This window comes from Ahaetulla prasina, chromosome 5 (assembly GCF_028640845.1).
Source record: "Ahaetulla prasina isolate Xishuangbanna chromosome 5, ASM2864084v1, whole genome shotgun sequence".
NCBI lineage: Eukaryota > Metazoa > Chordata > Lepidosauria > Squamata > Colubridae > Ahaetulla > Ahaetulla prasina.
Window position 1 is genome coordinate 120708104 of NC_080543.1, and position 26739 is coordinate 120734842.

A 26739-nucleotide genomic window follows, 5' to 3' on the forward strand; every position below is an offset into this window, starting at 1 on the left:
CTAATGCACGCATGAGAAGAAATGCCAGAAGGCAAGAGCAGCTAAAGCAAAGAGGACGACTCAGGAGTAGGCCCAAGAAATGATTGGCCCCTCTCATGAGGCTTAAAGGACCAGCAATGGCGTTTGGGCTGTTTGCCGGAAAACAACGTTGATAGCTTTGTCTTGTTGCATTTGTTTCAAATCGGTGTCTTCTGAACTTTTGCCAAGAAAGGCTTTTGGAAGTTTGCCTAATTGGAACAAGGTTGGTGATAGGACTGAGGAATTGTGTTGGGAGGACTTTGCTTTAATTTAGTTGATCTATGCTGAGAATGAAGTAATTCTCAGCTGTTCGAATAAAGTTTGTTTGTTTTTATACTGACTGAGTTTCTTACTACCTACTTGGGCCTGCGTCACAACAGTTATGGAGATTCAAGCAACAGAATGGGGTGCACAATACAGATAGTCCTTGACTTGCAACAGTTCATTTAGTGACCATTCAAAGTAGTGTCTTCTGGCCATTTTTCACCCATACAACCTCTGCAGCATCCCCGTGGTCCAAATTGAGATGCTTGGCAACTGGTTCATACTTACGACCGTTCCTCTGTACCGTGATCACGACGGTGGCCAGAAAGGTCGTACAATGGGACAAAAATTCACTTCACACATGTTTTTCTTAACAACGGAAATTTGGGGGGCTCCGTTGCAGTCCTAGGTTGAGGACTTTCTGCTCTGTGTTTGGTCCGCGTGCTGCGGATATGATAGCCACAAAGTGCTTTGGACAGGAATGTCCCATGCTCCTTAAAATATGAAGCGCTTCTTTTGGAACCCTGTTTCATGAAGCCTTTGAATGTGGAAATCCTATTTATCTCTCATGGGTAGCTAATTTAGACACGATCGTCCTTTGCAAACTTTGAAGGTTGCCAATTTTATATGAATTTCTTTACTGGTTGTAGAGGGGCTTCAGGGAAGAGAGGCTGCTAACCCTTCCGTTCCTACCAAGTAGGCTGATCGTTTAATACAGAATTGTGAAGTTGCAGCCCGATCAAAGGTGTCTGTGCAGAGAAGAGCAACAAAGATGATTAGGGGACTGGAGAATAAAACATATGAAGAACGGCTGCAGGAACTGGGCATGGCTAGCCTAGTGAAGAGAAGGACCAGGGGAGATGTTGTGTCTGCGCCCCCCCGAGCCGGGCCCCCTGCCAGAAAGTGACTCGGAAAGTGAGGGGGAAGGGCCATCAGGATTTACCTCTGGAGCACCGGCTTCCCTGGCTCAGCTCCAGGAGCCAGAGGCAGGCCAGGTGGAGGAGATAACGAGGCCTCCGTCCCCTGACTTTTTTTCCTCCAGGCCACACTTCCAGACCCGACTGATGGCAATCAGGCCTGGCTGGACCCTAGGTTTCATAGGCAGGAGAGGCAGGAACAACAGAAGCAAGGGTGGGGCAGGCCTAGGAAGTGCTGAGTCATGGAGCCACATCCCACAGGATATAAAAACAGCAAGGGCTACTATACCCCTTCGTGGCAAGCAAATCAACTGCTTAACTAGAGCTGAAGTACTGTTTGTTCCTGGTTGACTCATCGGCATCAAGAGAGATAACAGAGACACTTTATAGACGCTCGCTAGTTGCCGGCTAATTAAATCATCGCTCGGACGGAGGCGAGGGGGGACAGAACAGGAGACAAATATGTTCCAATATTTAAAGGGTTGTCATGGACAGGAGGGGGTCAAGCTATTTTCCAAAGCACCCAAAGGCCAGACAAGGAATAATGGATGGAAACTGATCAAGGAAAGATTCAACCTGGAAATAAGGAGACATTTTCTGGCAGTGAGAACAATCAACCAATGGAACAGAAGTTGCCTTCGGAAGTTGTGGGAGCTTCATCACTGAAGGCTTTCAAGAAGAGCCTGGACTGCCATCTTTCAGAAATGGTATAGGGTCACCTGCTTGGGCAGGGTTGGACTAGATGACCTACAAGGTCCCTTCCCACTCTGTTATTCTGTGTCTTCTGTGTGCATTTTCGTTTCCTTTCTGCTTGTGTGTGTGTGTGTGTATATATCTATATATCTATATATTATGACTATATCTATCTATCTATCTATCTATCTATCTATCTATCTATCTATCTATCTATCTATCTAGTAAAAAAATAAATAATCAGCTTGGACCAGGGGTGAAATGTAAAAACTACCGGTTCTGTGGGCATGGCTTGGAGGGGGGGTAATGTGATTGGGTGGGCATGGCCAACTTTTTTTTTTTACTTTTAAAAGCATTTTTTCCATAACCTCTTCAGCTGAAGAGGTTGTTAAAAAATGCTTTTAAAAGCCTCTGATGATCAGGCAACTCATCTGGGATCGCCAGAGGAGCCTTTTAAACACGTTTTTTTTTTAACAACCTCTTTGGCCAAAGAGCTTGTAGAAGAAATGCTTTGAAAGGGTTCTGACGATCCCAGCTGAGTGGCCTGATCACCAGAACCCTTTAAAAGCTTTTTTTTTACAGCCTCTTCGGCCGAAGAGATTGTAGAAAAAATGCTTTGAAAAGGTTCTGATGATCCCAGCTGAGCTGTGCGATCATCAGAGGCTTTTACTTTTAAAAGCATTTTTCGGCCAAGAAAAATGCTTTTAAAAGCCTCTGATGATCAGGCAACTCATCTGGGATCGCCAGAGGAGCCTTTTAAACACGTTTTTTTTTTTACAACCTCTTTGGCCAAAGAGCTTGTAGAAGAAATGCTTTGAAAGGGTTCTGACGATCCCAGCTGAGTGGCCTGATCACCAGAACCCTTTAAAAGCTTTTTTTTTACAGCCTCTTCGGCCGAAGAGATTGTAGAAAAAATGCTTTGAAAAGGTTCTGATGATCCCAGCTGAGCTGTGCGATCATCAGAGGCTTTTTTTTTTACTTTTTCAAGCATTTTTTCGGCCGAAGAAAAAATGCTTTTAAAAGTAAAAAAAAATACCCTGATGATCGTGCGGCTCAGCTGGGCATGTGGGAGAAATGGGAGGCAAGGATTTTTGCTACCGGTTCTCCGAACCATCCGCTGCCATCGCTACCGGATCGGATGATCCGGTCCGAACCGGGAGCATTTCACCCCTGGCTTGGACTTGTTTGAGAAAGTGGGCACCATTTGAAACAGTAAGTGGTGGTGAGTAGATAGACAAGTTGCAGAGTAGATACTAACATTGTAAGCCTGGCCAGGGGAAAAGCTTGTTTCCAGCTTGTAGGATCGTTGTTCCTTGAATGCCAAATGTAAATCATTGCTTTTATTCCCTCTGAGCAAAAGTTTTAAACTGTTAACACTTCCTTTCTCCAAAGGTGCGTCACCCGGTCATCTGTGCCAACAACCACGTCTTCTGCTCTATTTGCATTGAAGTGTGGCTGAAGAACAACAGCCAGTGTCCTGCTTGTAGGATACCCATCACCCCCGACAACCCTTGCAAAGAGGTCCTAGGTAAAGTAACTCCCTTTCTCTTTAAATACGTACAGTGTTCTTTTATACCCCGTGTTGTGGCTCCCGCCCCCGAACCTGGCCCCATGCCCGAAAGTGCCTTGGAGCCGGGCCTGCTGCCAGAAAGTGACTTGGACAGTGAGGGGGAAGGGCCGTCAGGACTTACCTCGGAAGCACCGGCCTCCCTGGCTCAGCTCCATTAGCCAGAAGCAGGCCAGGTGAAAGAGATAACGAGGCCTCCTTCCCCTGACTCTCCCCACCCCCAGGCCACGCCTGCAGACCCAGCTGACAGCAATCAGGCTTGGCTGAATCCTAGTTTTCGTAGGCAGGAGAGAAGGGAACAACAGAAGCAGGGGAGGGGCAGGCCTAGGAAGTGCTGAGTCATGGAGCCACACCCCACAGTATAGAAAAGGGAGCAAGAGCTGGTGTGTCTCTTTGTATCAGGCAAATCCACTGATCGACTAGAGCTGAAGATTGTGACTCACCAGCGTCTTGGCAGCTAACAAGGGCTCTTGGCAGACGCTGGCTCTTTTGCTGCCAGAGCTGATAAGAGCCGGCTAATTAAGCCATCGTTCGGAGGGAGGTGAGGCGGACGGAACACCCCGATGCAGGCAGTCCTCAACTTAATGACCACAACCGAGCTCAACGTTTACGTTGCTCGGTGAGAAATTTGTGAAGGGAGTTTTGCTCCGTTGAACGATTTGTCTTGCCACGTTTGTCCAGCGAATCACTGCTGTTGTCAAATTAGTCATGCTGTTAGTAAGTCAATCTGGTTTCCCCATGAACTTTGCTTCTCAGAAGGTCACAAAAGGGGATCACGTGACCCCGGGACACTGCCACCATTATAAATGTGAGTCGGTTGTCAAGCATCTGAATGTAAGTCATGTGATCACGGGAATGCGGCAATGGTCATAAGTGTGAAGTCGTTTTTCAGTGCTGTCATAACTTTGAACGGTCATTAACATTAAGTTGTAAATCGAGGACTGCCTGTATAGAGTGATAAAACTAATCCTTTGTTCCTTGATGGGGAGAGGCCCTTATGCTTGAGATCAGAAGGGGAAAAAAAATGAGTGAGTCCCTTTCTTATTTATTGATTTGCTAGATAGTTAGTCTAACTGTCTATCACTCCTCACTCACTCTCTCTCTTTGCTCAGGAAATTGTTGAGGAAAGAAAAAAGTTGTGAATTTCAGATGACATTTTTGCAAGCATGTTTGAAACTGAACTGAAAATCAGATTACGAATGGCGTCAAATATACCTGTCCCCAGAATAATGTTGGAGGATCCAATCTGGGTCATTCACCGGGAACCAGAGGTTGAACGACCCAGGTTGGATCCTGAAAATCAGAGTGCCCATCCTTGCCTTAAGTAGCAATAGTACTGAGATTTACACAGTGCTTTACAGCCCTCTCTACGCGGCTTACAGAGTCAGCGTATTGCCGCCAACAATCCGGGGTCCTCAATTTACTGACCTCGGAAGGATGGAATGCTGAGTCAACCGTGAACCAGTCAGAATCAAACTGCTGGCAGTCAGCAGTGAATTAGCCTGCAGTACTGCATTCTAACCACTGAGCTACCTCTTATAACTAAATATTGAAGACCTGGGTATATCTGATGCTTTGATTCAACAGAGAAGGTACTGGTTCAAGGAATCTATGATATACAAATGATTTTGAAATAAAAACACATCATCAGATAGTAGCTCTTGGTGACTTATAGTCTTAATAATATTTTTATATTATAAAAGTAATAGCAATACCACTTAGACACAGACAGACAGAGATAGATGATAGATAGACTGAGAGAGAGAGAGAGAGAAAGAGAGAGATACTGCTTCATAGTGCTTTACAGCCCTCTCTAAGCGGTTTACAGAATCAGCATATTGCTCCCAACAATCTGGGGTCCTCATTTTACTGACCTTGGAAGGATGGAAAGGCTGAGTCAATCTTGAACCAGTCAAAAATTGCTGGCAGTCAGCAGTGAATTAGCCTGCAATACTGCATTCTAACCACTGCGCCACTGGCGCATAGTGGAATGCACACATGGAGCTGTGTCCAGCAACTTAGATTTCCAATTGAAACTAGATGATGATGATGATCGTAAAAATCTGTTCGTCATTGGCTGACATGTTGCAACTTTTCTCTGTAATGTAGTTACCACTTTTTTTTAATGGCTGTCTGAAACGGAAAAAATTTTGGCGCGAGGGCTTCACGAGCTCTGTTCAAGATGGGCACTATGTAAAGCTGATCTGATTTTCCTGCAAGTCTGAAAAATATTGAAATGAGATGGTTTTTATTTTTGCTGCAGGAGGAACGAGCGAAAGCAACCCTGTGTTTAGCCCTACCATCCGAAAACAGCTTCGCAAAACCAGACTCGAGATACTGCACAAAGAATATGAGGTAAAGAGACCGAGCACATACTATCACATGTGGTGGACATGTCCAAAAGCAAAAAAAAAAAAAAATGGATGAAAATGCACACATGGTTAGAAGAAATGTTAAAACAGCATATAGATCAGCGGTTCTCAACCTGTGGGTCGGGACCTCATTGGGGGTCGAATGACGATTTGCCAGGGGTCGCCTAAGACCATCGGAAATATGGGAAGTATACTTGCGAGTCGAAGAATCGTGCTCCAATGGTTGACTCCACAAGCCAGCTGCAGGCTCTTCAAATCGCTAGCCGAATTCGGCTTCAGGTGCGATGAATTAAAAAAGAGAAATCTTTGCTCTGATGTCTCCCTCTCAAGCCAGCTGCAATCACTCCCAATCGCTAGCCTAATCTGGCTTCAGGGGCGATAAACTTAATAGGGGAGGAGTCTCCGCTTTAATGCCTCCGTCCTTTGCCAAGGCAATTGTAGGCAGTTCAGATCGCTAGCCAATACGGTTTCAGGCGCGATAAATTCAAAACGAAAATAATTTTACGGTTAGGGTCGCCACATCATGGGGAATTGTATTAAAGGGGTTGCAGCACTATAAAGTTTGAGAACCACTGATATAGATCATAAGCCAGAATTATTTTTGTTAGGCATAATGCCAGAAAAATATGAGAAAGGGAATGTATATTTAGTATTACATGTCTTTGAGAGCTGCTAGAATTGTATTTGCACAGCACTGGAAAAACACCTACAGAAGAAGCAATAATCAAAAAATATTAGACATTGTAAGGCCTTAATTCATGCTAAAGGTTACCCAACTAAGTATTAACTGACATGGTGATAATTTTTGTATAGCTCATTTTTTTCTACGTGTTTCACTTTTCTTCTTTATGCTGTAACTGCTATTCTCATAGCAAATCCTTCATAAAAGTTATTGCATTACATTCTTGATTAAATTATCTTTCCATTGATATATAATTTATGGTACAACTCCAAAAAAAAGTGGTGTTATTAACTAGTTTTAGAAAATACACTTTTCCCAAAAGGTTTCCACAATTTTGGCCACTACTGTATGTTAGATATTCAACAATTAACTTTTATGTCGCCTGAGATCTAAGTGCTTTAAGTCAGGGACAGCACCAGACAGAGCAACTAAATCAGATCAGCCATACCCTGCTATCAGAAATAAGATGATGAGCCAGATGATTTTTTGGTACCGTGTTTATTTTATTTATTTATTTTTATTTATTTTATTTATAATTTAATTTTTATACCGCCCTTCTCCCGAAGGACTCAGGGCGGTTTACAGCCATATTAAAAACACAGAATATACAAAATATAAATAACAGATTAAAACGAATTTAAAATGAAATATTTAATGGGCCTAATTAGCTAAAATAGTCATAGACCGATATAAAACCCTTTAAAATTTAAAATTATAATAAATTAATTAAAACACACTTAGGCTAGTTTCCCTGAAAACACAGTTTTCACGGGTCTTATATTAATTTTTGCTCCTAAAAAAACGGATTATGGCTTATTTTCTAGCTATGTCTTATTTTTGGGAAAGTACAGTACTACTATGTGTCCGTCTGGCTGATAATCTTAACTGGCGTTTATTTTGAGGTAGGGCTTATATTACAAGGATTTTGAATAATGCTTGTACTTATTTTCCAGTTGGGCCTTATTTTTGGAAAAACACGGTATATGATCCAGCAGAATTGTGTATCTCTTAACTGGATCCACACACATGTTCCATTTGGTGAAACCATGACATCTAGAATAATATTTATCGGACTCTGCGCCATGGTTACCCTTCAAAGCTCTCCTTGAGAACTAAATCGTTGTGGCGTCATCTGCTTTAAACTGCTACTGTTTTTATCCATCAGCTCTACTTCACTCTGGACCTTTTTATCTATTAGGATGAGATAGAATCGCTACAGAAAGAGTTGGAAACTCTGAAAGGAGAAAACCTCAGCCTGGAGTCCCAGCTCAAATCTGTCCTGCACCCCGAGACCCTGCAGGTGCCAGAGAGAACTCAGGAGAGTCCACAACCTTCGGACAATGAGCACAAAGTGGACGCCGAGACTTTGGCAGCATGGACCCAGAAGCTTCAGGCTGCCAATGACATGTATGAGAAAGTGAAGGAGGACATGGAAAAATTAATGGAGGTAATGTCTGTTAATGCAACTAAGTGGCCGTACATGCATTGATGGTTGGCAGGGCAGGGGTCAAAGGAGACTGTGAATTGTCTAAGTGTGATGCCTAAATTTACAAAGTGTAAATTGTCTAAGTAAAAGGGACGTGGTGGCTCAGGGGGTAAGACGCTGAGCTTGTCAATCGAAAGGTCGGCAGTTCAGCGATTCGAATCCCTAGTGCTGCGTAACTGGGTGAGCTCCCGTTACTTGTCCCAGCTTCTGCCAATCTAACAGTTTGAAAGCACGTAAAAAATGCAAGTAGAAAAATAGGGACCACCTTTGGTGGGAAGGTAAGAGCGTTCCGTGTGCCTTTGGCATTTAGTCATGCCAGCCACATGACCACAGAGACATCTTTGAACAGTGCTGGCTCTTCGGAAACAGAGATGAGCACTGCCCCCTAGAGTCGGTAACAACTAGCACATAGATGCGAGGGGAACCTTTACCTAATGCTCTATTGATAGTCCCAAAGATGCTTTTTCAAGAGGCAGCTCAACTTCCCTGTTTTTCTTTGAAGACGTTTTGGCTTCTCATCCAAGAAGCTTCTTCAGCTCTGACTGGTTGGAGGGGAAGGGAAGGAATTTTACTCCTTGCAGACAGCTGGCCATTTGCTGGACCCAGACAAACCTCCCAAGTGGCCGCAACAATTCTCTAAAAAGAATGCAAAGGACCAGCTGTCTGGAAGGAGTATAAATCCTTCCCTTCCCCACCATCCAGAGTTGAAGAAACTTCTTGGATGAGGAGCGAAACGTCTACAAAGAAAAACAAGAAAGTCCAGTTGCCTTTTGAAAAAGCACCTTTCGGACTATCAACAGAGCATTAGGTAAATATTCCCCTCGCACATATGTGCTAAGCACCTTTGGGACAACCATGACCTGGATGACTGAGAATCTTCATAGACTTTGGCTCTATTAATAACAAAATAACAGAGTTGGAAGGGACCTTGGAGGTCTTCTAGTCCAACCCCCTGCTCACACAGGAGACCCTATACCAGAGGTCTTCAAACTTGGTAACTTTAAGACTTGTGGACGTCAACTAGGTATGCCTAGTTTAATGAAAAGAAGGACTAGAGGAGACATGATAGCAGTGTTCCAATATCTCAGGGGCTGCCACAGAGAAGTGGGAGTTGGGATGTTCTCCAAAGCACCTGAGGGTAGAACAAGAAGCAATGGGTGGAAACTGATCAAGGAAAGAAGCAACTTAGAACTAAGGAGAAATTTCCTGACAGTTAGAACAATTAATAAGTGGAACGACTTGCCTGCAGAAGTTGTGAATGCTCCAACACTGGAAATTTTTAAGAAAATGTTGGATAACCATCTGTCTGAGATGGTATAGGGTTTCCTGCCTGGGCAGGGGGTTGAACTAGAAGACCTCCAAGGTCCCTTCCAACTCTGTTGTTGTTGTTGTTGTTGTTATTATTATTATGCCCAGAATTCTCCAGCCAGCATAGCTGGTTGGAGAATTCTGAGGGTTGACGTCCACAAGTCTTAAAGTTGCCAGGTTTGGGGACCCCTGCCCTATACCATTCCGGACACGTGGCTGTCCAGTCTCTTCTTAAAAGCCTCCAGTGATGGAGCACCCACAACTTCTGAAGACAAGCCTGTGTGAATGTTCTTGAGAGACAGGAGAAAGAAGGGAAGCCGTAGACCAGTTAACAGCCATAAGAGCCAGTCCAACCTTCAAGAAGAATGAGGGTGTGGCAGGCCTCTCCCAAGGGACCTTCCCTAATTTCTTCTATTGTGAAAGTGAGGAGGAGAAATATACCCAGACCTGCAAGATTCTGCTACAATAAAGGCAGCATTGGGTACCTCGTGGTTGGTGCTTCTTGTCTGTGTCATCTTGAAGGGCTATAGTATAGTACAGAAAGCAAGCAAAATGAAGATGCAGGAATGGTTAGTTGACCTTGTGTTCTTTGTCCACAGTCAAATATCCTATTAAATGAAAAACATGCTTGCAGCGTGATGTACTTTTTCTTGCTTTATTGTAGGATCAAGCAGAAATATTCCTAACGGCCCATAAATACCTCATTGCTAGACAATTTTCTCTATCCACAGAATGATGTGGTCTCCCTCAGGATCAGGCTAACTGATGCCCTCCAGCTAATTTGAGTTTCATCCCCTATCGGTTAATAATTCTCAAAGACCGAAGCTAGGAGATTGCACGACCGTTTTACTCCATGGTATCTCAAGAGTGTGAAATACCGTGGCTCTAACTTCTGGCAGCCTTCATTAATAATGTTCTGATCTAGGCTTCCCAAAAGCATGAAGCCGACTCCTCGTCCCGATAAAACCCCTTTTATTTAGTTTAAAGGGAATTCCAGCAAAGTCTCGGCCAACAGTCTTTCAAGAGATTTCGCAACTACAGACCTTTATCAGGCTTGGAGAGCTGCCAGCGCGATATCTTCCAAACGCCACCCTGTAGCAGACAATACCTGGCAAGAAGTCAGGAACAGATCTTCACTCGAATGAATTGAACTAATTGTCTGCTGCAAATTCCCCTCCCCTTCGCTGCTCTTTATTCCCTGTGGGAGGGGACATTCACTGTCCACCTGTGGCTTTACTCCCAAGTCGACCCTTGTTCCTTAGCTGTTCCCTTCTCCTGGCTGCTCTGCGCATGCACACAATGGAGCTCTAGCTGTTCTTCTGCCCCACGGATGTCCGACTCTGAAGGCAGCTGACAACTATTAGACGGCCCTGGCCCCCTCTCTGCCTCCGATGCAGAGCACTCGTCAGAGCCTTCCCCAGACTCCAGGACTGGCCCATTTTCCTCCCCAACCACCTCACTGTCTTGAGTCTGCCGACAGATCCACTGACGGCTGTCGGGCCACAACAAATAATGGCAGAGACGTTTCACAGATATCAAGCTCCAGTGATAATTTAAAAACATCATTACACATTAAAACATGAAAATTCTGAGAACCTTGGAAGATGCTACATAGCTTCCTGTTGGCATCACAGGGGAATTTCATAAATTGCAAAGATGAACTGCAGGTGAGAAATTTATCTGTTGCCCTGTATAATATTTAGTTTATTCAAAGAAAATTAAAATACAATACACCAAAATATTAAAAAAATACTTTTAAAAGAAAATAATATAACAAACAAGGAAAAGAAAGAAAAAGTGTCTTAAAAAAAGACTAGCACATATCCACATAATGTCTTCCCTGGCTGAATGTTGATTGATATAATACAACAATGTTAGTTTCCAACCCCTTGGGGAGCAGGCCAAAAGAATTGTAAGCTATTAAATCTTACAAATGGTTAGCCTGTCATTTATATACTATATTAATCACAACATAGTTAAGAGGAAAAACAACAATTAATGTATTGTTGTTGTTAGTTGCGAAGTCGTGTCCGACCCATCGCGACCCCATGGACAACATTCCTCCAGGCCTTCCTGTCCTCTACCATCCTCTGGAGTCCATTTAAACTCATGCCTACTGCTTCAGTGACTCCATCCAGCCACCTCGTTCTCTGTCGTCCCCTTCTTCTTTTGCCCTCCATCGTTCCCAGCATTAGGCTCTTCTCCAGTGAGTCCTTCTTTCTCATTAGGTGGCCAAAGTATTTCAGTTTCATCTTCAGGATCTGGACTTCTAAAGAGCAGTCAGGGATGATCTCCTCTAGGACTGACTTGTTTGTTCGCCTTGCAGTCCAAGGGACTCGCAGGAGTCTTCTCCAGCACCAGAGTTCAAAGTCCTCAATTCTTTGGGGCTCAGCCTTTCTTATGGTCCAACCTTCACAGCTATACATTGCAACTGGGAAAACCATCGCCTTGACTATACGCACTTTTGTTGGCAGGGTGATGTCTCTGCTTTTTAGTACGCTGTCTAGATTTGCCATAGCTTTCCTCCCCAGGAGCAAGCGTCTTTTAATTTCTTGGCTGCAGTCCCCATCTGCGGTGATCTTGGAGCCCAGGAAAATAAAATCTGTCACTACCTCCATTTCTTCACCATCTATCTGTCAGGAATTGAGAGGGCCGAATGCCATGATTTTAGTTTTCTTAATGTTGAGTTTCAAGCCAACTTTTGCACTCTCCTCCTTCACCCGCATCAAGAGGCTCTTTAGTTCCTCTTCGCTTTCTGCCATTAGAGTGGTATCATCTGCATATCTGAGGTTGTTGATATTTCTTCCGGCAATCTTAATTCCAATTTTTGATGCATCTAGCTTCGCCTTTCTCATGATGTGTTCTGTATATAAGTTAAATAGGCAGGGTGATAGTATACAGCCTTGCCGGACTCCTTTCCCAATTTTGAACCAATCAGTGGTTCCGTGTCCAGTTCTCACTGTGGCTTCTTGAGCCGTATACAGGTTTCTCAAGAGACAAATAAGACGGTCTGGTACTCGCATCTCTTTAAGAACTAATTAATGTATAATAGTAATAAAAACATTAATTTTTGTCTGAAATGGTATAGGTTCCCCTGCTTGAGCAGGGGGTTGGACTAGAGGACCTCCAGGGTCCCTTCTCACTCTGTTGCTCTAGTTCTATTCTGTATACATTTCACAAATGCCTGAAGGTTTATTTCCTCATTAACAACCTGAAGGAAAATATTGACTATCAGAAGCACTTGCCTGTTTTGTCTACTGACTTTTTTTTTTTTTTTTGCCAATCCAGGAGCTGCTAATTGCATTAGGCTGTTTTCCTTTTTGAATATCAATGACCCAGATTTCCTTTCAAGGATTCCAATAATCCATCGTGTAGCTGGCTGACCACCTCTTGTTTTGCACATGTCATCTCACTGGGCTCAGAGGCAGAGGCCCTCCCAGGCTTTCTAGGGCTAACCAATAATTTGTGTGATTCCATTTACTGAAATAGGGCCCTCGTGTCCTAGTGATTTAAAAGGGACATTTTAGGGTTTAAAAGAATCTGGTCTAAAGCCTTTCGTTTTGTGTGAGGGAAGAAGGGAGGGAGGGGAGGGAAGAGAAGGAGGGAGGAAGGAAGGGGAGGGAAGAGAGGGGGGAAAGGAAGGGGAGGGGAGGGAAACGAAGGAAGGAAGGGGAAGGAAACGAGAAAGGGAGGGAGGAAGGGGAGGGAAGGGAGGGAGGGAGGCGAAGGAAAGGGAGGGTGGGAGGAACGGAGGGAGAGAGAAGGGAGGGGAGGGAGGGAGCGAAGCGAGGGAGGAAGGAAGGAAATAAATTAAGGGTCCCAGCATGCCATCATGAACTAAAACAATCATGTACCAAAACCCAAGAACATCAAAATTTGACAAATTGGTAAAGTTATCAAGAATCAACTTCCGTGTCCAAGAGCACTCTCTGCCTGTAATAATATTTCATGACAAGACTGATGAAAACCAGCTACACCGAATCAGATTCATTTAGTTTTATCAAAAAGAACATTGTGTCTATGCGTGTGAAGCATTTAACACTTCGTTAGTTCCCTTCCTTTTTTAACAATGAGAAAACCGAGAAGCTACAAGACAACTTTTGGTAACTAAAAGATTACTAATTTAGATTATGTCTCTGCTTAAACTAGTTGGGAAAGTAATGTTGATCTAAATAGTTGTGCCAGGATTGAGTACAAGTAGTCGTTCAATTATCACCATTCGTTTAGTGACCGTTTAAAAATACAATGGCATTGAAAAAAGTGACTTATAACTGCTCCAGCGTCTTCATGTTCATGTGATTATAATTTGGGTGCTAGGCAACCAGCTTGTACAGGTGTCCTTTATATCCAAAATATCCTTTCAACAAATGACATGAAATCCATGCATTGCTCGTGTCTGGGATACTTGTCAATCAGAATAGAGCTGGACAGGACCTTAGAGGTCTTCTAGTCCAACCCTCTGCTCAAGCAGGAAACCCTATACAGTTTGAGACAAATGGCTGTCCAGCGATGAAGCATCCACAACTTCTGGAGGCAAGCTGTTCCACTGGTTAATTGTCTGCACTGTTAGGAAGTTTCTCCTCAATTCCAGGTTGCTTCTCTCCTTGATTAGTCTCCACCCATTCTTTCTTGTCTTGCTTTCCGGTGCTTTGGAAAATAAGTTAATCCCCCCCCCCTCTTCTTTGTGGCAGCCCATCAAATACTGGAATGCTGCTCTCATGTCGCCCCTGGTCCTTCTTTTCTCTAGACTAGCCAGACCCAAATCCTGGAACCGTTTATCCTATGTTTTACTTCACTTAATAGATTAGCCCAGTGTCAGTGAACCTATGGCGCACGTGCCGGAAGCGGCGCGTGAAACCATCCTGCAAAGAATGTGCAGCCTCACTGGCTCCTATTCTGCATTCCTGTGATCACATGTGTGCCGGTCAGCTGGCTGTCGCGCACACGGGAGTGGCAGAATCCAGAAGAGTGGCGTTCCTTTCATGCTTGTCCAGGCCAACACCCGAACATCTGGGTTGATGGCACGCACATGCGCGATGACCAGCTGTTCGTCGGGTGCGCGTCCATGCTGGTATCCGTGTTTTTGGAGGCCAGCTCGCGCATGCACGATGGACCGCCACTCTTCCGGGTATCGGCGCTCCCACGTACGTGAAGGCCACCGGCGCCACGCATACCTCGCGGGATGGTTTCGCATGCCACTTCCGACACGCAGTGCCGTCAAAAGTTCCCCATCACTGGATTAGCCCAATGGAAAGCAGCTTTCGGGATGTTCTAAATTTCTTGATACAATATGTGTGCACCATTGCCATGTGTGCACCATTATTTGGATTTTATTCAGCGATGAAATTCACATAATTTACCTACTGTTTCACCCAGCGCTGAAAATATGAGTGCCACCACCTCTGTGCATGCTCCTGGCCTTCCGCGCATGCAATTTGCTCGCGCATGGGCCTTCCGTACATGTGCCCAGCCTCAAATACGTGCCTAAATAGGACAGCTTGGAGCTGGGGCGGGTGAGCAAGCCCACCTGCAATTTCCACTACCGGTTCTCACAAACCGGTCCGAACCAGCTGAATGCCATCTCTGACTTTATTGTATTTTTTTTTTTTAAAAAAGAACAGAACAGAACAGAACAGAACAGAACAGAACAGAATTTTTTATTGGCCAAGTGTGATTGGACACACAAGGAATTTGTCTTGGTGCATATGCTCTCAGTGTACATAAAAAAAAAGATACCTTCATCAAGGTTCAACATTTACAACATTTAATAATATAGGGTACAAATTTAACACTTAATGATACAACACTTAAAGATAATCATAGGGTACAAATAAGCAATCAGGAAACAATATCAATATAAATCATAAGGATTACCAGCAACAAAGTTACAGTCATACAGTCATAAGTGGAAGGAGATGGGTGATGGGAACGATGAAAAGATTAATAGTACGGTAGATTTAGTAAATATTCTATTTCTATTCTATTCTATTCTAAGTATTTCTATTCTATTCTATTCTAAAATCTTTTATTCAGTGGGTCACAGCATTTGTCAAAGACTTGGCTTGTCAAAAGGCCTCCTTCCAGACATGTTGCCCAAGTAAAATGGCAAACAATTAATTGTCATGGGTTTTGTTCTGTGTGTGTGTGCAAGTGTGTGTGGGAGGAGTGTGTGTGCTGCAGGTGTGTGTGTGTGTGTCTCTTTAAAAAGTAAGTCTATGCCACTGAGTCATCTTTGTCCGCTTGGACGAACATAGAAGTTGTTCAACATTCATTTTGCTGATACCTGCACACCGCCTTGTCAATCCATTTAAAGAATTTAGTCGCGGAGTGGAGGCAGGAAACATTGAATTGCCATTAGTATATCTCCTTTAATGACCATCAGGGTGAACTAACACAGCTCTTGTTTATTTCCCTGGATAGCAGCCTCGCGGCGTATTTTGGAATTATGAATTAAAAATGCCTGTTCTCTTGTCAGTTTCCGCCTGCCCATCTCCCAGGGTAATTTTTAAGTGGTGTCTCTGTTGGACGGGGATCTCTAGGAGCAGAGTACAGGCCTTGGCCATCGCTGCTGTTACCTTTTCGTCCCTTTCTTCTTATCACCGGGGCCCGGTTTGAAGAGATGGGAGTTTTTGTTGACGTTGTTAATAATTTTACTTCCACGTAGGTGAATAAGAAACTGAGGCTTGAAAACGGTAGCCTTGCCAGGGAGAACTTGCAGCTGAAGGCTGAGGTTGGAAGCCGGTCGCCCCAGAGGTATGTAAATATTTAAAACCTTTCCATGCATTTTTCATGGGGCTGGGCTTAACTCTTGGCGGGCCAGAGGGGAAGGTACAGGGAAGTGAGGGAAGCCAAAATGAATTCTAGGCAATTCCTCCTCTTCGCGGTGTGTAGACTGCTTACAAGGCCCAGGTTTGTTTCAGATGCAGTTTAAAAAAAAAAATACGGACCGTGACTGTTTGATCACTAACTTCCCCCTTTCCCAACTCCTTCTGTGCACTTCTGTGTGCTTTCAATACAGAAGAGACTCGTTTTAAATAAGCATATTGCACCTTGCTTTCATTGAAAAACTATTGCTAAATCTATGTATATAATGGTAGATAGATAGTTAGTTAGATAGATAGATAGATAGATGGATGGATGGATGGATGGATGGATGGATGGATGGATGGATGGATGGATGGATGGATGGATGGATGAGATATAGATGAGAGATAGATAGATAAATGATAGATAGATAGATAGATAGATAGATAGATAGATAGATAGATAGATAGATAGATAGATAGATAGACAGACAGACAGATAGATAGATAGATAGATAGATAGAGATAGATAGATAAATGATAGATAGATAGATAGATAGATAGATAGATAGATAGATAGATAGATAGATAGATAGATAGATAGATAGATAGAAATAGATAGATGATAGATAGATAGATAGATAGATAGATAGATAGATAGATAGATAGATAGATAGATAGATAGATAGATAGATAGATAGACAGACAGACAGCCAGCCAGCCAGCCAGACAGACAGACAGACAGACAGACAGATAGATGGATGAGAGATAGATGAGATATAGATAGATAAATGATAGATAGATAGATAGATAGATAGATAGATAGATGGATGGATGGATGGATGGATGGATGGATGGATGGATGGATGGATGGATGGATGGATGGATGGATGGATGGATGGACGGATGGACGGACGGATGGATGGACAGACTCTGCCAAATTCTGCAACTTCGAAAAGATGTCGCTTTTTTTCTTTATAGAGTTCACTTCCATCTTTAGGAACGACAACTTAGTAATAAACCACAAGGCTGAATGTTTTGGACATTTGTCCTTTCCTAGTAGATGTGCCGCTTGCAATTTAACTCGTCCACCAACTCTGATCATAAGCATATAGAAAAGAAACTGAGGGAAATAGGTAAGATCAAGAAAAGGAACGGCATAACTGAACACACATAAAACGAGTGAAGAACTCAGGGTCAGGGTGGGGCAAGTCTTGCTTGAGAGAGAATCTCAGAACTAGAACATTAGAACTACCGTATTTTTCAGAGTATAAAATGCACTCCCCACCCCCTTTAAAAGACGGTGGAAATGTTGGGTGTGTCTTATACACTGAATACTGAATTTTTGGCCTCCCGAAACCCTGCCCCGCGCATCCCGTTTTCACCAAAATCACCGTTTTTTATGAAAAACGGGCCCCCGCAGAGTGTTTGGGAGGCCTGCAGAGTGCTCCTAGGGACTGGGTGTGGGGAGTTTGAGAGGCCATTTTTTGCAAAAACATTGTTTTTGCCCTCCCCAGCCCCCAGGAGCACTCTGCAGGTCTCTCAAACCCTCTGGGCATCCCGTTTTTGTGAAAAATGGGCCCGTTTTTTGCAAAAATGGGATGTGCAGAGGGTTTGGGAGACCTGCAGAGTGCTCCTGGGGACTGAGAAGGGCAAAAACTTTATTTTCTCTGGTTTACCTCTTTGAAATCTTGGTGCGTCTTATACTCAGCTGTGTCTTATGGTCTGAAAAATACAGTAGAACATCTTTCTTGAGTTCTTCATTCAAGTGGGCTTTCTAGAGAAGATTAGCCTTGATCTCAGTTCATAACATCGGAAGGGAGCATGGAGAACATCATTGGTGCACTCCATAAAGGATATTTAATTGGGAAGCAGGCAGGGCCTGTTAACCTGTAGCCCCCAGATGCTCCTGAAATCCCACTAGAATATTATGTGACCTCACCACTTCCCACAACAATAACTTTCTATTTTTCAAAAGAGTTTTCAATTTAACGACAAATTAGTAATAAACCACAAGGCTGGATGTTTTGGCCGTTTGTCCTTTCCTAGTAGATGTGCCACTTGCAATATAACTCATCCACCAACTCTGATCGTAAGCATAGAGAAAACAAACTGAGGGAAATAGATAAGGTCAAGAAATGGAACATCAAAATTCAACACACATAAATTAAGTGAAGAATTCCAGGTCAGGGTTGGGCAGGTCTGGTTTGCGAGAGAATCCCATCACTTAGAACATTAGAACTAGAACTTCTTTCTGATTCTTCACCCAAATGGGTTTTTTTAGAGAAGATTAGCCTTGACCTCAGTTTCATTACATGGGAAAGGATCGTGGGGAACATAATTTGCGCACTCAGTAAAGGATATTTAATCAGGATGCAACTAGCGCATAGCTGTCAAACTCGACTTCATTGAAGGCCGCATCAGGGCTGTGTTTGACCCTTCAAGGTCGAACAGGTGGGCATGGCCGGTATGGGCATGGCCAGTTCAACATCACTTGGGTCAGGGGCACCAGTGGTGGTCCTGGCAGGGCTGGGGGAATCCATTTTCTGCAGCAGAGAAAGGCGAGACCAGGGAGAGCGACAAACCCTTATCCTCCAGTGCAGTGGTGAAATCTGAACCAGTTTGCTACCAGTTCGCTGGCTGCACATGCGCGGTGTGCACCAAATGCACATGTGCACACATATGTGCAGTGCATGTCAAACACATGCTACATGTGCACTGTGTACCAAACATGCGCATGCATAGTACACGCCAAAAGAAGGCTTGGGAAGGTAAGTAGAACAGCGATGGGGAGGAATCAGCTGTGCCATGGGATTTAGATTCACTAGAAAGCAGGATTTCCTGCTTTCTAGTAATTTTAAATCGCTTGGCACAGCTGATTGTCAGAAATACCGGTTCGGAGGAACCGGTAGCTTTATTTTTTACTACCGGTTCGCCTGAACCGGTGCGAACCGGTAGCATTTCACCACTGCTCCAGTGGAGCCTCACCTCAGGCCCTCGGGAGGACCTCCAGACAGCGGCGCAGGCTGTCCAGAGCCCTAGGCAGCAGAGGGCAAGTGCCCAGCCCAGCCCTCGAGCTCCCAGTGCATCGGGACCTCACAGCTTAGCCCAGCCTTGCTTCCCTTTCTTGCTACCGTTGTTAAGTGAATCACTGCAGATGTTGTTAGTCACCTGTTTGTTAAGTGAATCTGGCTTCCTCATTGATTTTGCTTGTCGGAAGGTCCCAAAAGGTGATCACATGACCCTGGGGTGCTACAACCGCCATAAGTATGAGTCAGCTGCCAAGCATCTGAATTTTGATCATGTGATGCTGCAAATGTGAGAAAATGGTCATAAGTCAATTTTTTCCCCAGTGATGTCGTAACTTTGAATGGTCACTAAATGAACTATTGTAATTCAAAGACTCTGTGTGTCTGTGTGTGTGTCTGTGTGTGTGTGTGTGTGTCTGTATATGTGGATGGGTGGGTAGGTAGGTAGGTAGATGAAAGCAAAAGGTATTTAAGGAATTTTCTTTTTAACAGTTATCGCCCTGTTAGAGTGAATGCACAAGAATGCAGAAGAGCTATTTTTCAGAGCAACATATAATTGTTCCAAATGAATCTTCCTTTTTTTTAAAAAAACAAAAAACCAAGCCCTTCTAAAGGATGGTGACAATTACTGAATTTCATATTGGCATTTTTATATTTGACAAGGTGACATTGCGGATGAAATGTATATTGTAAAATGCGGCTGGGCTGTAAGAATGATTGAATGTAAATATTTCAAGATGTGGACCGCTGTTCAAATGTTATCATAAATCTCTGCCATTGTTTTAGGGGATAATTCTTCATGCATATTTGAGTTGAAAGGATAGGGCCAATCCCTAGAAGAGTAATCTGCTTGGTTATTGCCTTTGTACTGCTAATGGTTTCATTTTCTTCTCTAGACTTTTTTTTTTTAAAGAAAAGTATTTTCTGCTCCCTTTTATGATATGAAGCTGAGTTGATAGATAATAAATAGATGGAGATAGATAGATAGATAGATAGATAGATAGATAGATAGATAGATAGATAGATAGATAGATAGATAGATAGATAGATAGGTAGATAGGTAGATAGGTAGATAGGTAGATAGGTAGATAGGTAGATAGGTAGATAGGTAGATAGGTAGATGAGAGATGTTAGAGAGAGGGAGAGATAGATAGCCATATAGCTAGATAGTACAGTGGCTCATATGGTTAGAACACTGGCTTGTCAATCAAACAAGCCCGCATTTGAGACCTAAGTGCTGCTGCTTGATGGGGTGAGCTCCCATCACTCCAGCTCTGCCAACCCAGCAGTTTGAGAGTGGGCAACCAAAAGTAGATAGATGGGTACCACTTCAGCTGAGATGATAGATAGCTGATAGATTAGATAGAGAGATAGCTGGATAGTAAAGTGGCTCACAGGGTTACGACACTGGCTTGACAGTCAGGAAGCCTACATCTGAGACAAGTGCTGCTGTATGATGGGGTGAGCCCCCGTCATTCACTCCAGCTCCTGCTGACCCAGAAGTTCAAAAGCGGGCAACCAAAAGTAGATACAGTAGATGAGTATCACTTTAGCTGTGATAGATAGATAGATAGATAGATAGATAGATAGATAGATAGATAGATAGATAGATAGATAGATAGATAGATTTTTGCATTTTTAATGGTTTTGAACAGTGATTGCGAACCTTTTCAGCACCGAGTGTACGCGCATGTATTCATGTGTGCACTCCGGAGCTCCAGAAAGCTGAAGACCAGCTGGTCTTTGCACACTGGAGCGCCAGAAATCTGAAAACCAGCTGGTCTTTGTGCGCTGGAGTACCAGAAACCCAAAGACCAGCTGGCCGGTGCGCATGCCCACAGAGAGGGCTCTGCATGCCACCTCTGGCACATGTGCCATAGGTTCCCATCATGGGTTTTGAACATGTGATATATACTGTATGTATGGATAGAGATAGATTGATAGATACCCTGTTTCCCCCAAAATAAGACATCCCCTGATAATAAGCCCAATCGGGCTTCTGAGTGCATGGCAATAAGGCCAAGTGCTTATTTCAAGGTTCAAAAAAATCTAAGACAGGGTCTTATTTTCGGGGAAACATGGTAGATAGCTAGAGAGAGAGAGAGAGAGAGAGAGAGAGAGAGAGATGATAGAGAGAGATGGTACAGTGGCTCACATGGTTAAGATGCTGGCTTGTCAATCATACAAGCCCTCATTCAAGACCTAAATGCTGCTGCGTGATGGGGTAAGCTCCCGTTATTTGCTCCAGTTCCTGCCGACCCAGCAGTTCGAAAGCAGACAACCAAAAGTAGATAACATGAGTACCACTTCAGCTGAGATGATAGATAGTTGATAGATAATAGACAGACAATTGGTAATCAGTTCCGAGGGTTGATTGTAGCTAGTTTATCCATGATCCTATGCCTCATATCAGCTGCTCTGCTCTTTAAGGGAGAGGATGGCAGTGACAATCCAGCCTCAGACGTTGTCTGCACATCCAGTTGTTCTAATAGCTCTGCCTGAGTCCAGCATGTAGTGTGTAGTTGATTTATCTTAAATTGGGTTTCTCTATGTTGAAGCAGGATGTGTGTTTGTGTGTGCGTGCGTGTGTGTGTGTGTGTGTAATAGTATTTGATGAACTATACCAGTGACAAATGTGCAGTTATATTGATTCATCCAAGAAAAGGAATTTAGCTGAGGCTAAACATTTTGTGATTGGAGGAGATGGGAGAATTGTTTGCGCTTGTGCTCTGCAAGATCTGGTGCTGGGATGGATGACGTCCTATGATTTAATGACATTGTCCACCATGTAAAATTCTGCATCACACCTCTATGGAGTTAGGTTTTATGTTCAAAGTCTCTATACCGAATTTGGGAAAGTTTGGAAAGGGACTCCTGATCTATCCCGTTCTTTTGATGCTACTACTAGGAAATTGTATTGACAATCGTACGTCATATCTGTGTTGCATCCTTCCTGTAATAGTTCTTCGATTGTTTCCGCTTATTTATTGGTTTGTTTGCTTGCTTCTTTACAGGTTAGGGAGGTTTACCGTGGCAGCCCTTCAGACCAGGCTGGAGCAATGTGAGCAGGAAACAAACCGTCTTAAGAAGGCGTTGGAGAGAAGCGATGCCTACGTAGAAGACCTGGAATCCCAGATTGCACAGATGAAGCGGGAATGGGACCAGAGGAAACCCGCAAGCCCAGAAAATGTAACTGCCGTCTCCATGGAGGATAAAGACTGTGAAAGCCCCACCAGCAAGGCTGTCCAGAGCCCCCAAGAACCCATAGATCCGACCTGTTTATGTGCTAGTCATACCCCTGTTGATCTCGAAGAGCCAGCAGGACTTTTAGGGAGCAGCAATGATGTCTGCTTAAATTCAGCTAGCCAGGCTTGTTCGGATGATCCAGTTACCCCAGAGCCTGCTGGAAGAGATGTTTTTCGAAGTTCTCAAGAGGGTCTTTTGGACGTTGGCAGCTCTGATATGGATACCTGTTCAGAGCCAGCCTGGGATAAAATTGAGGACTGCGCACCCTATAAAGAAGAACTCTACGATCTTCCAGATCCGTGCACCCCATTGTCTCTCAGTTGCTTGCAGTTAAACACTCCCAACAATAAGGACGACCCGGCTGTGAAAGAGGAAAGCCAGAGTGAGCCATCCACCTTCCTAAGGAAATTGGAATTTGAGGATTTCGGAGAGGCCTCCGACGACTGTAACAAAGATTCCCCAGAGCACAGTGTAAGCAGTTGTGAGAGCAGCGAACCTAAGGAAGGTTGTTTCTCTTCGGACAAACCAGACTTTTGGAATAGGTGCCAGCCGCGTTACGGCGAGAACTTGGACTTCGAAGGCTCGGAGCCCAACACGGCCACCAGCGACTCGGCCGAATCTTTACCGAAATTGAGCGAAAAGAGCCACAATCCAGGCGTGCTGAAAAAACTGCACTCCATCCGCTCTTCGGAAATGAATCGCACCAGGACGTCTAGCGAGGCGTCCATGGACGCGGCTTACCTTGATAAGATCTCCGAACTGGATTCCATGATGTCCGAATCGGACAACAGCAAGAGCCCCTATTATACCTCCAGATCCTCTTCTGACTTGGATAATTCTTGCAAGACGACCCAGGGCCCCGACCACTTAAACGAAAACGGTAAGAACGAAAAGGAAAGGAAAGAGCCACGTTCTCTAAAGAGTCCTTTGAGCAGGGATCCTTCAGAAGAGGGCAACGAGTGGAAATTTGCGACTTTTTCCATCCTTTCTCCATCGTCACTAGACACTACGGAGCCTTTCCCGCTGTTTTCAGGCCGGACTTCTGAAACGAGCGAAGTGAAGCCTCAGAGCTTCTTATTCCAGCGAGAGCTTTCCCCGAGCTTTCTCTTCAGCAGCTCTCAAGGACCTTTTGACGAGAACAAACTTGGCTCCTCTTTATTTAAGGTGGCTCCTGAGCTGCAAAACCTCCATAACCAACTCCAGTCTCCTTGGTCGTCGTCGTTCGTCCCCGACAGAAAAGCCAAAAGCATCCATTCGTCGGCGAAAAGGAAAATCCAGAGCAGCCTGTCCAGTGCGAGTCCGTCAAAAACCACCAAGAACTGATTTGTTATGTCTTCTTTTTTGTTCGTTTATTTTTTAAAGCAAATATATATATATATATAGTGCCCAACGTGGAAAATGTTCACATTCTCACTCTCCACCTTATCTCTACAGGATATTCTTCACCAGGCTTCCTTTGATCTCAGTCTGTCCATTAGCCGAAATGCTGAGTGATGGAGCTTGAATATTCTCTCTGTGTCTTGAGTGTAACGAGCTATTCATTGAGAAAAGCTCTTCAGAACATGCATCACTTGATGTTCTTCAAGTTTTGATATCTTGGGTTATTTTTTAAAATTTAGGTTGTACGAAGTCCACTACTCTTTATATGCCCAGTTACTGAGTGTGACAGATCTTCAAAATGGTTCAGCATTTGAAACCAATCTCTCCTTAGGGTAAGGCACCTCTGGAAAGCTGTGTAGCTGTTTTCCTCAGACAACATTGATGGCAACTGTTACCTAGCCTGGCTTCTTGTAGAACCCGGCTCTGAGAATAAAAAAAAACACGTTTGCCTCTTCCTTAGCTGCATGAGTCGGTCTATCTCTGTGCTGAATTATAGCTTTTAATGTGTAGCTGTTAACTTTTTTTCTTTTGACAAGTCTTTAGTTTGGGGGGGAGGGATGTCAGTTTGCTTCAGTTGGAAAATCCAGAGGGTTTTTTTCTTCTTTTTTTAAAGAAAATTTGGTTAAACACTGCTTTTAATTCTCTCCCCTTCCCTCCCCATCCCAATCACTCCTCCCCCCCACCCGGCCCCGGTGCTCCATTGTTGTACAAGAATATGTGATTTGTGTCTGTGTAGTTCATCAAAAAAAATGGGTTGGTATGCTAATGGATTGTTTACCGAATGTGCATTTTACATGAATACTGTACTGTTTTACATTAATACTGCATGATTTTTCTATGTGGAGTGAATAAAAAAAAAAAAGTCACAAGCACCGTAACCATTTGATGTGGCTTCGAGCATTCAATTAACGCAGAAAGGATTGTGAACTTGTATAATTAGAAATCCTTTCGGAATTTTCATTAGTTTGTTTCCTGATAGGAGCGTGTACACTTTTTGTTAAAGTAGGATAATACAAGTATAGTTGATAGAGCTGCGTGTTAACTGACACTCTGGATATATGTCAATATATATTATCTATAACTTCAGACATTAAATGGATCAGAATCTGGATGGGACCAGCCCAGATCTGGATCATTATCAGGAAATTCCACCGTCAGGCATTATATAAACGCAAACGGCTGTATCCTTTTTGTTAGAGTGCGCACAGTGTGGCTATGTGAGAAAGCCCAGGAGCAAAAACAGAGGTTTTTAAATAGTGGTTTTCTACAAAGAATATATACATACACGTACTTTAGTCAGACTTCAGAACAAACAGCAATCAGCAATTACAGCACGGAAGCAGAAATGGGGAGAAAAAGAGAGAGAGAGAGATACACCCCAACAGGGCCTCTTCTTATTGCAGGCTCTTAAAGTGATATCAGCCCAAAAACCTTGCTGACTCATTCCCAGCATGACATCACCGTAGCAGCTGGTCAGCTCTTAAACCATTACCCTGACACTTTTTTAAAATTTTCAATAGACAAAATTTGCAGGCAAAGTAAGACTGGATTAATCCAAATAGGTGTGGGGATTTTTGAACTACTCTGTACAAAACCTTGGATATTTTAGGTGCCTGCAGCTCAGGATTTACAACTGTAGCAATTTCTTCTCGATGCCAGATTTACAAGAAGTCAAGAGACCTTTTGACAAGAAATGAGATGTTTGTGAAGAAGAATAACACCCTTACTGAATGTGGTAGAATTGTTGCCGAATATGCCTTAGTGCCCTAAAATCAAAAGTATGTTGTTTTTAGTGGAAATTGATTTCTTTGCGTAAATCAGCAGACAAATTCTTCCTCAGATAAGAAAGTAAAACATTGGAGATGACATCATGTGGTGCCATAAAGTTATGGTCTTTTACTGGCAAACCTGGAAAAGAGTATTAACCATAACACATTAAGATTTAATGTGCATAGATTTAATTAGACCAATAGAAAATAAATATGGAATAGCAAAAATGCTCCCAAGCATTTCAACCGAGACTGAACCGAGATTTCTATATAACAGGGGTCTCCAACCTTGGCAACTTTAAGCATGGCAGACTTCAACTCCCAGAAAAAATTCTGGGAGTTGAAGTCCTCCAGGCTTAAAGTTGCCAAAGTTGGAGACCCCTGCCACAGAATGCATCCTTGCAGAATAAATATGATTTTATCTGCTGATGCCAGAAGGACGTACCTTGCTGGAGGGGCTGAGAAGCGCCAAACCAACTCTTAAAATTCACAAGGGAAGGAAAAGAACGGAGCACCCAGTCAATCTGCCTGAACATCTATGGGCAGCCATTACGGACTAACAGCGCTGCAACTATCTTGCTTTATGTTGGTATAACCCTAAGAAGGTTTAAAGTATTTGACTTGGTCAAAAGCTGAGATTGAAAAGGAAGATTCCAGAAAGGATAGGAAGGATCTGTATGGACGAACAAAGAAGCCAGATACGTAAACGATGCACCAAAGTGAAGGAAACGTCAACTGAAGATGGTTAACACTGAGGCTGGGTTTTTGAGGAAGTCGCTTTAGAGAAAACTGAATAACTTCCAAGGTAGCAGTTGTTTTATAACATATGAGTATTGTGGTCCACCAGCAGCCCACGGAGTTAGCAGCGGAGTCAGACAGTGAGGAGGCTGGGGAGGAACATGGGCCAGTCCTGAACTCTGGGGAACGCCTGGACAAGGGCTCTGCGTTGGATGCAGAGATGGGGCCGGGGCCATTTGGGAGCGATGCGTGAACTCCGGAGCCTCCAGAGGCGGACAGAAGAGAGGCAGAGGAACAGAAGAAGCCTGTTCCTAGTGCACACATGCCAGAAGAGCTGCCAGAAGAGCAGCTAAAGCAAAAAGGACAACTTGGGAGTAAGGCAAGGAGATGATTGGCTCTCCCATAAGGCTTAAAAGAGCAGCAATGGCTCTTGGGTTCTTTGCAGAAAAGCAACGTTGCTACATTTG

The 26739-nt window shown here is 43.7% G+C and overlaps 1 protein-coding gene across 1 annotated transcript in view; it reads left to right on the forward strand.

Annotated features, from left to right (window-relative positions):
- The window catches only part of OBI1 (ORC ubiquitin ligase 1), a 41500-nt gene extending 16866 nt beyond the window's left edge, over positions 1–24634 (forward strand). Inside the window, exons 2-6 of the mRNA XM_058186015.1 lie at positions 3285–3420; positions 5723–5814; positions 7712–7960; positions 15972–16060; positions 22154–24634. Coding sequence (XP_058041998.1) covers positions 3285–3420; positions 5723–5814; positions 7712–7960; positions 15972–16060; positions 22154–23708 — 2121 coding nt within the window. The 3' untranslated portion in view covers positions 23709–24634. The remainder of the gene's footprint in view (positions 1–3284; positions 3421–5722; positions 5815–7711; positions 7961–15971; positions 16061–22153) is intronic.
- Positions 24635–26739: the final 2105 nt, after the last annotated feature.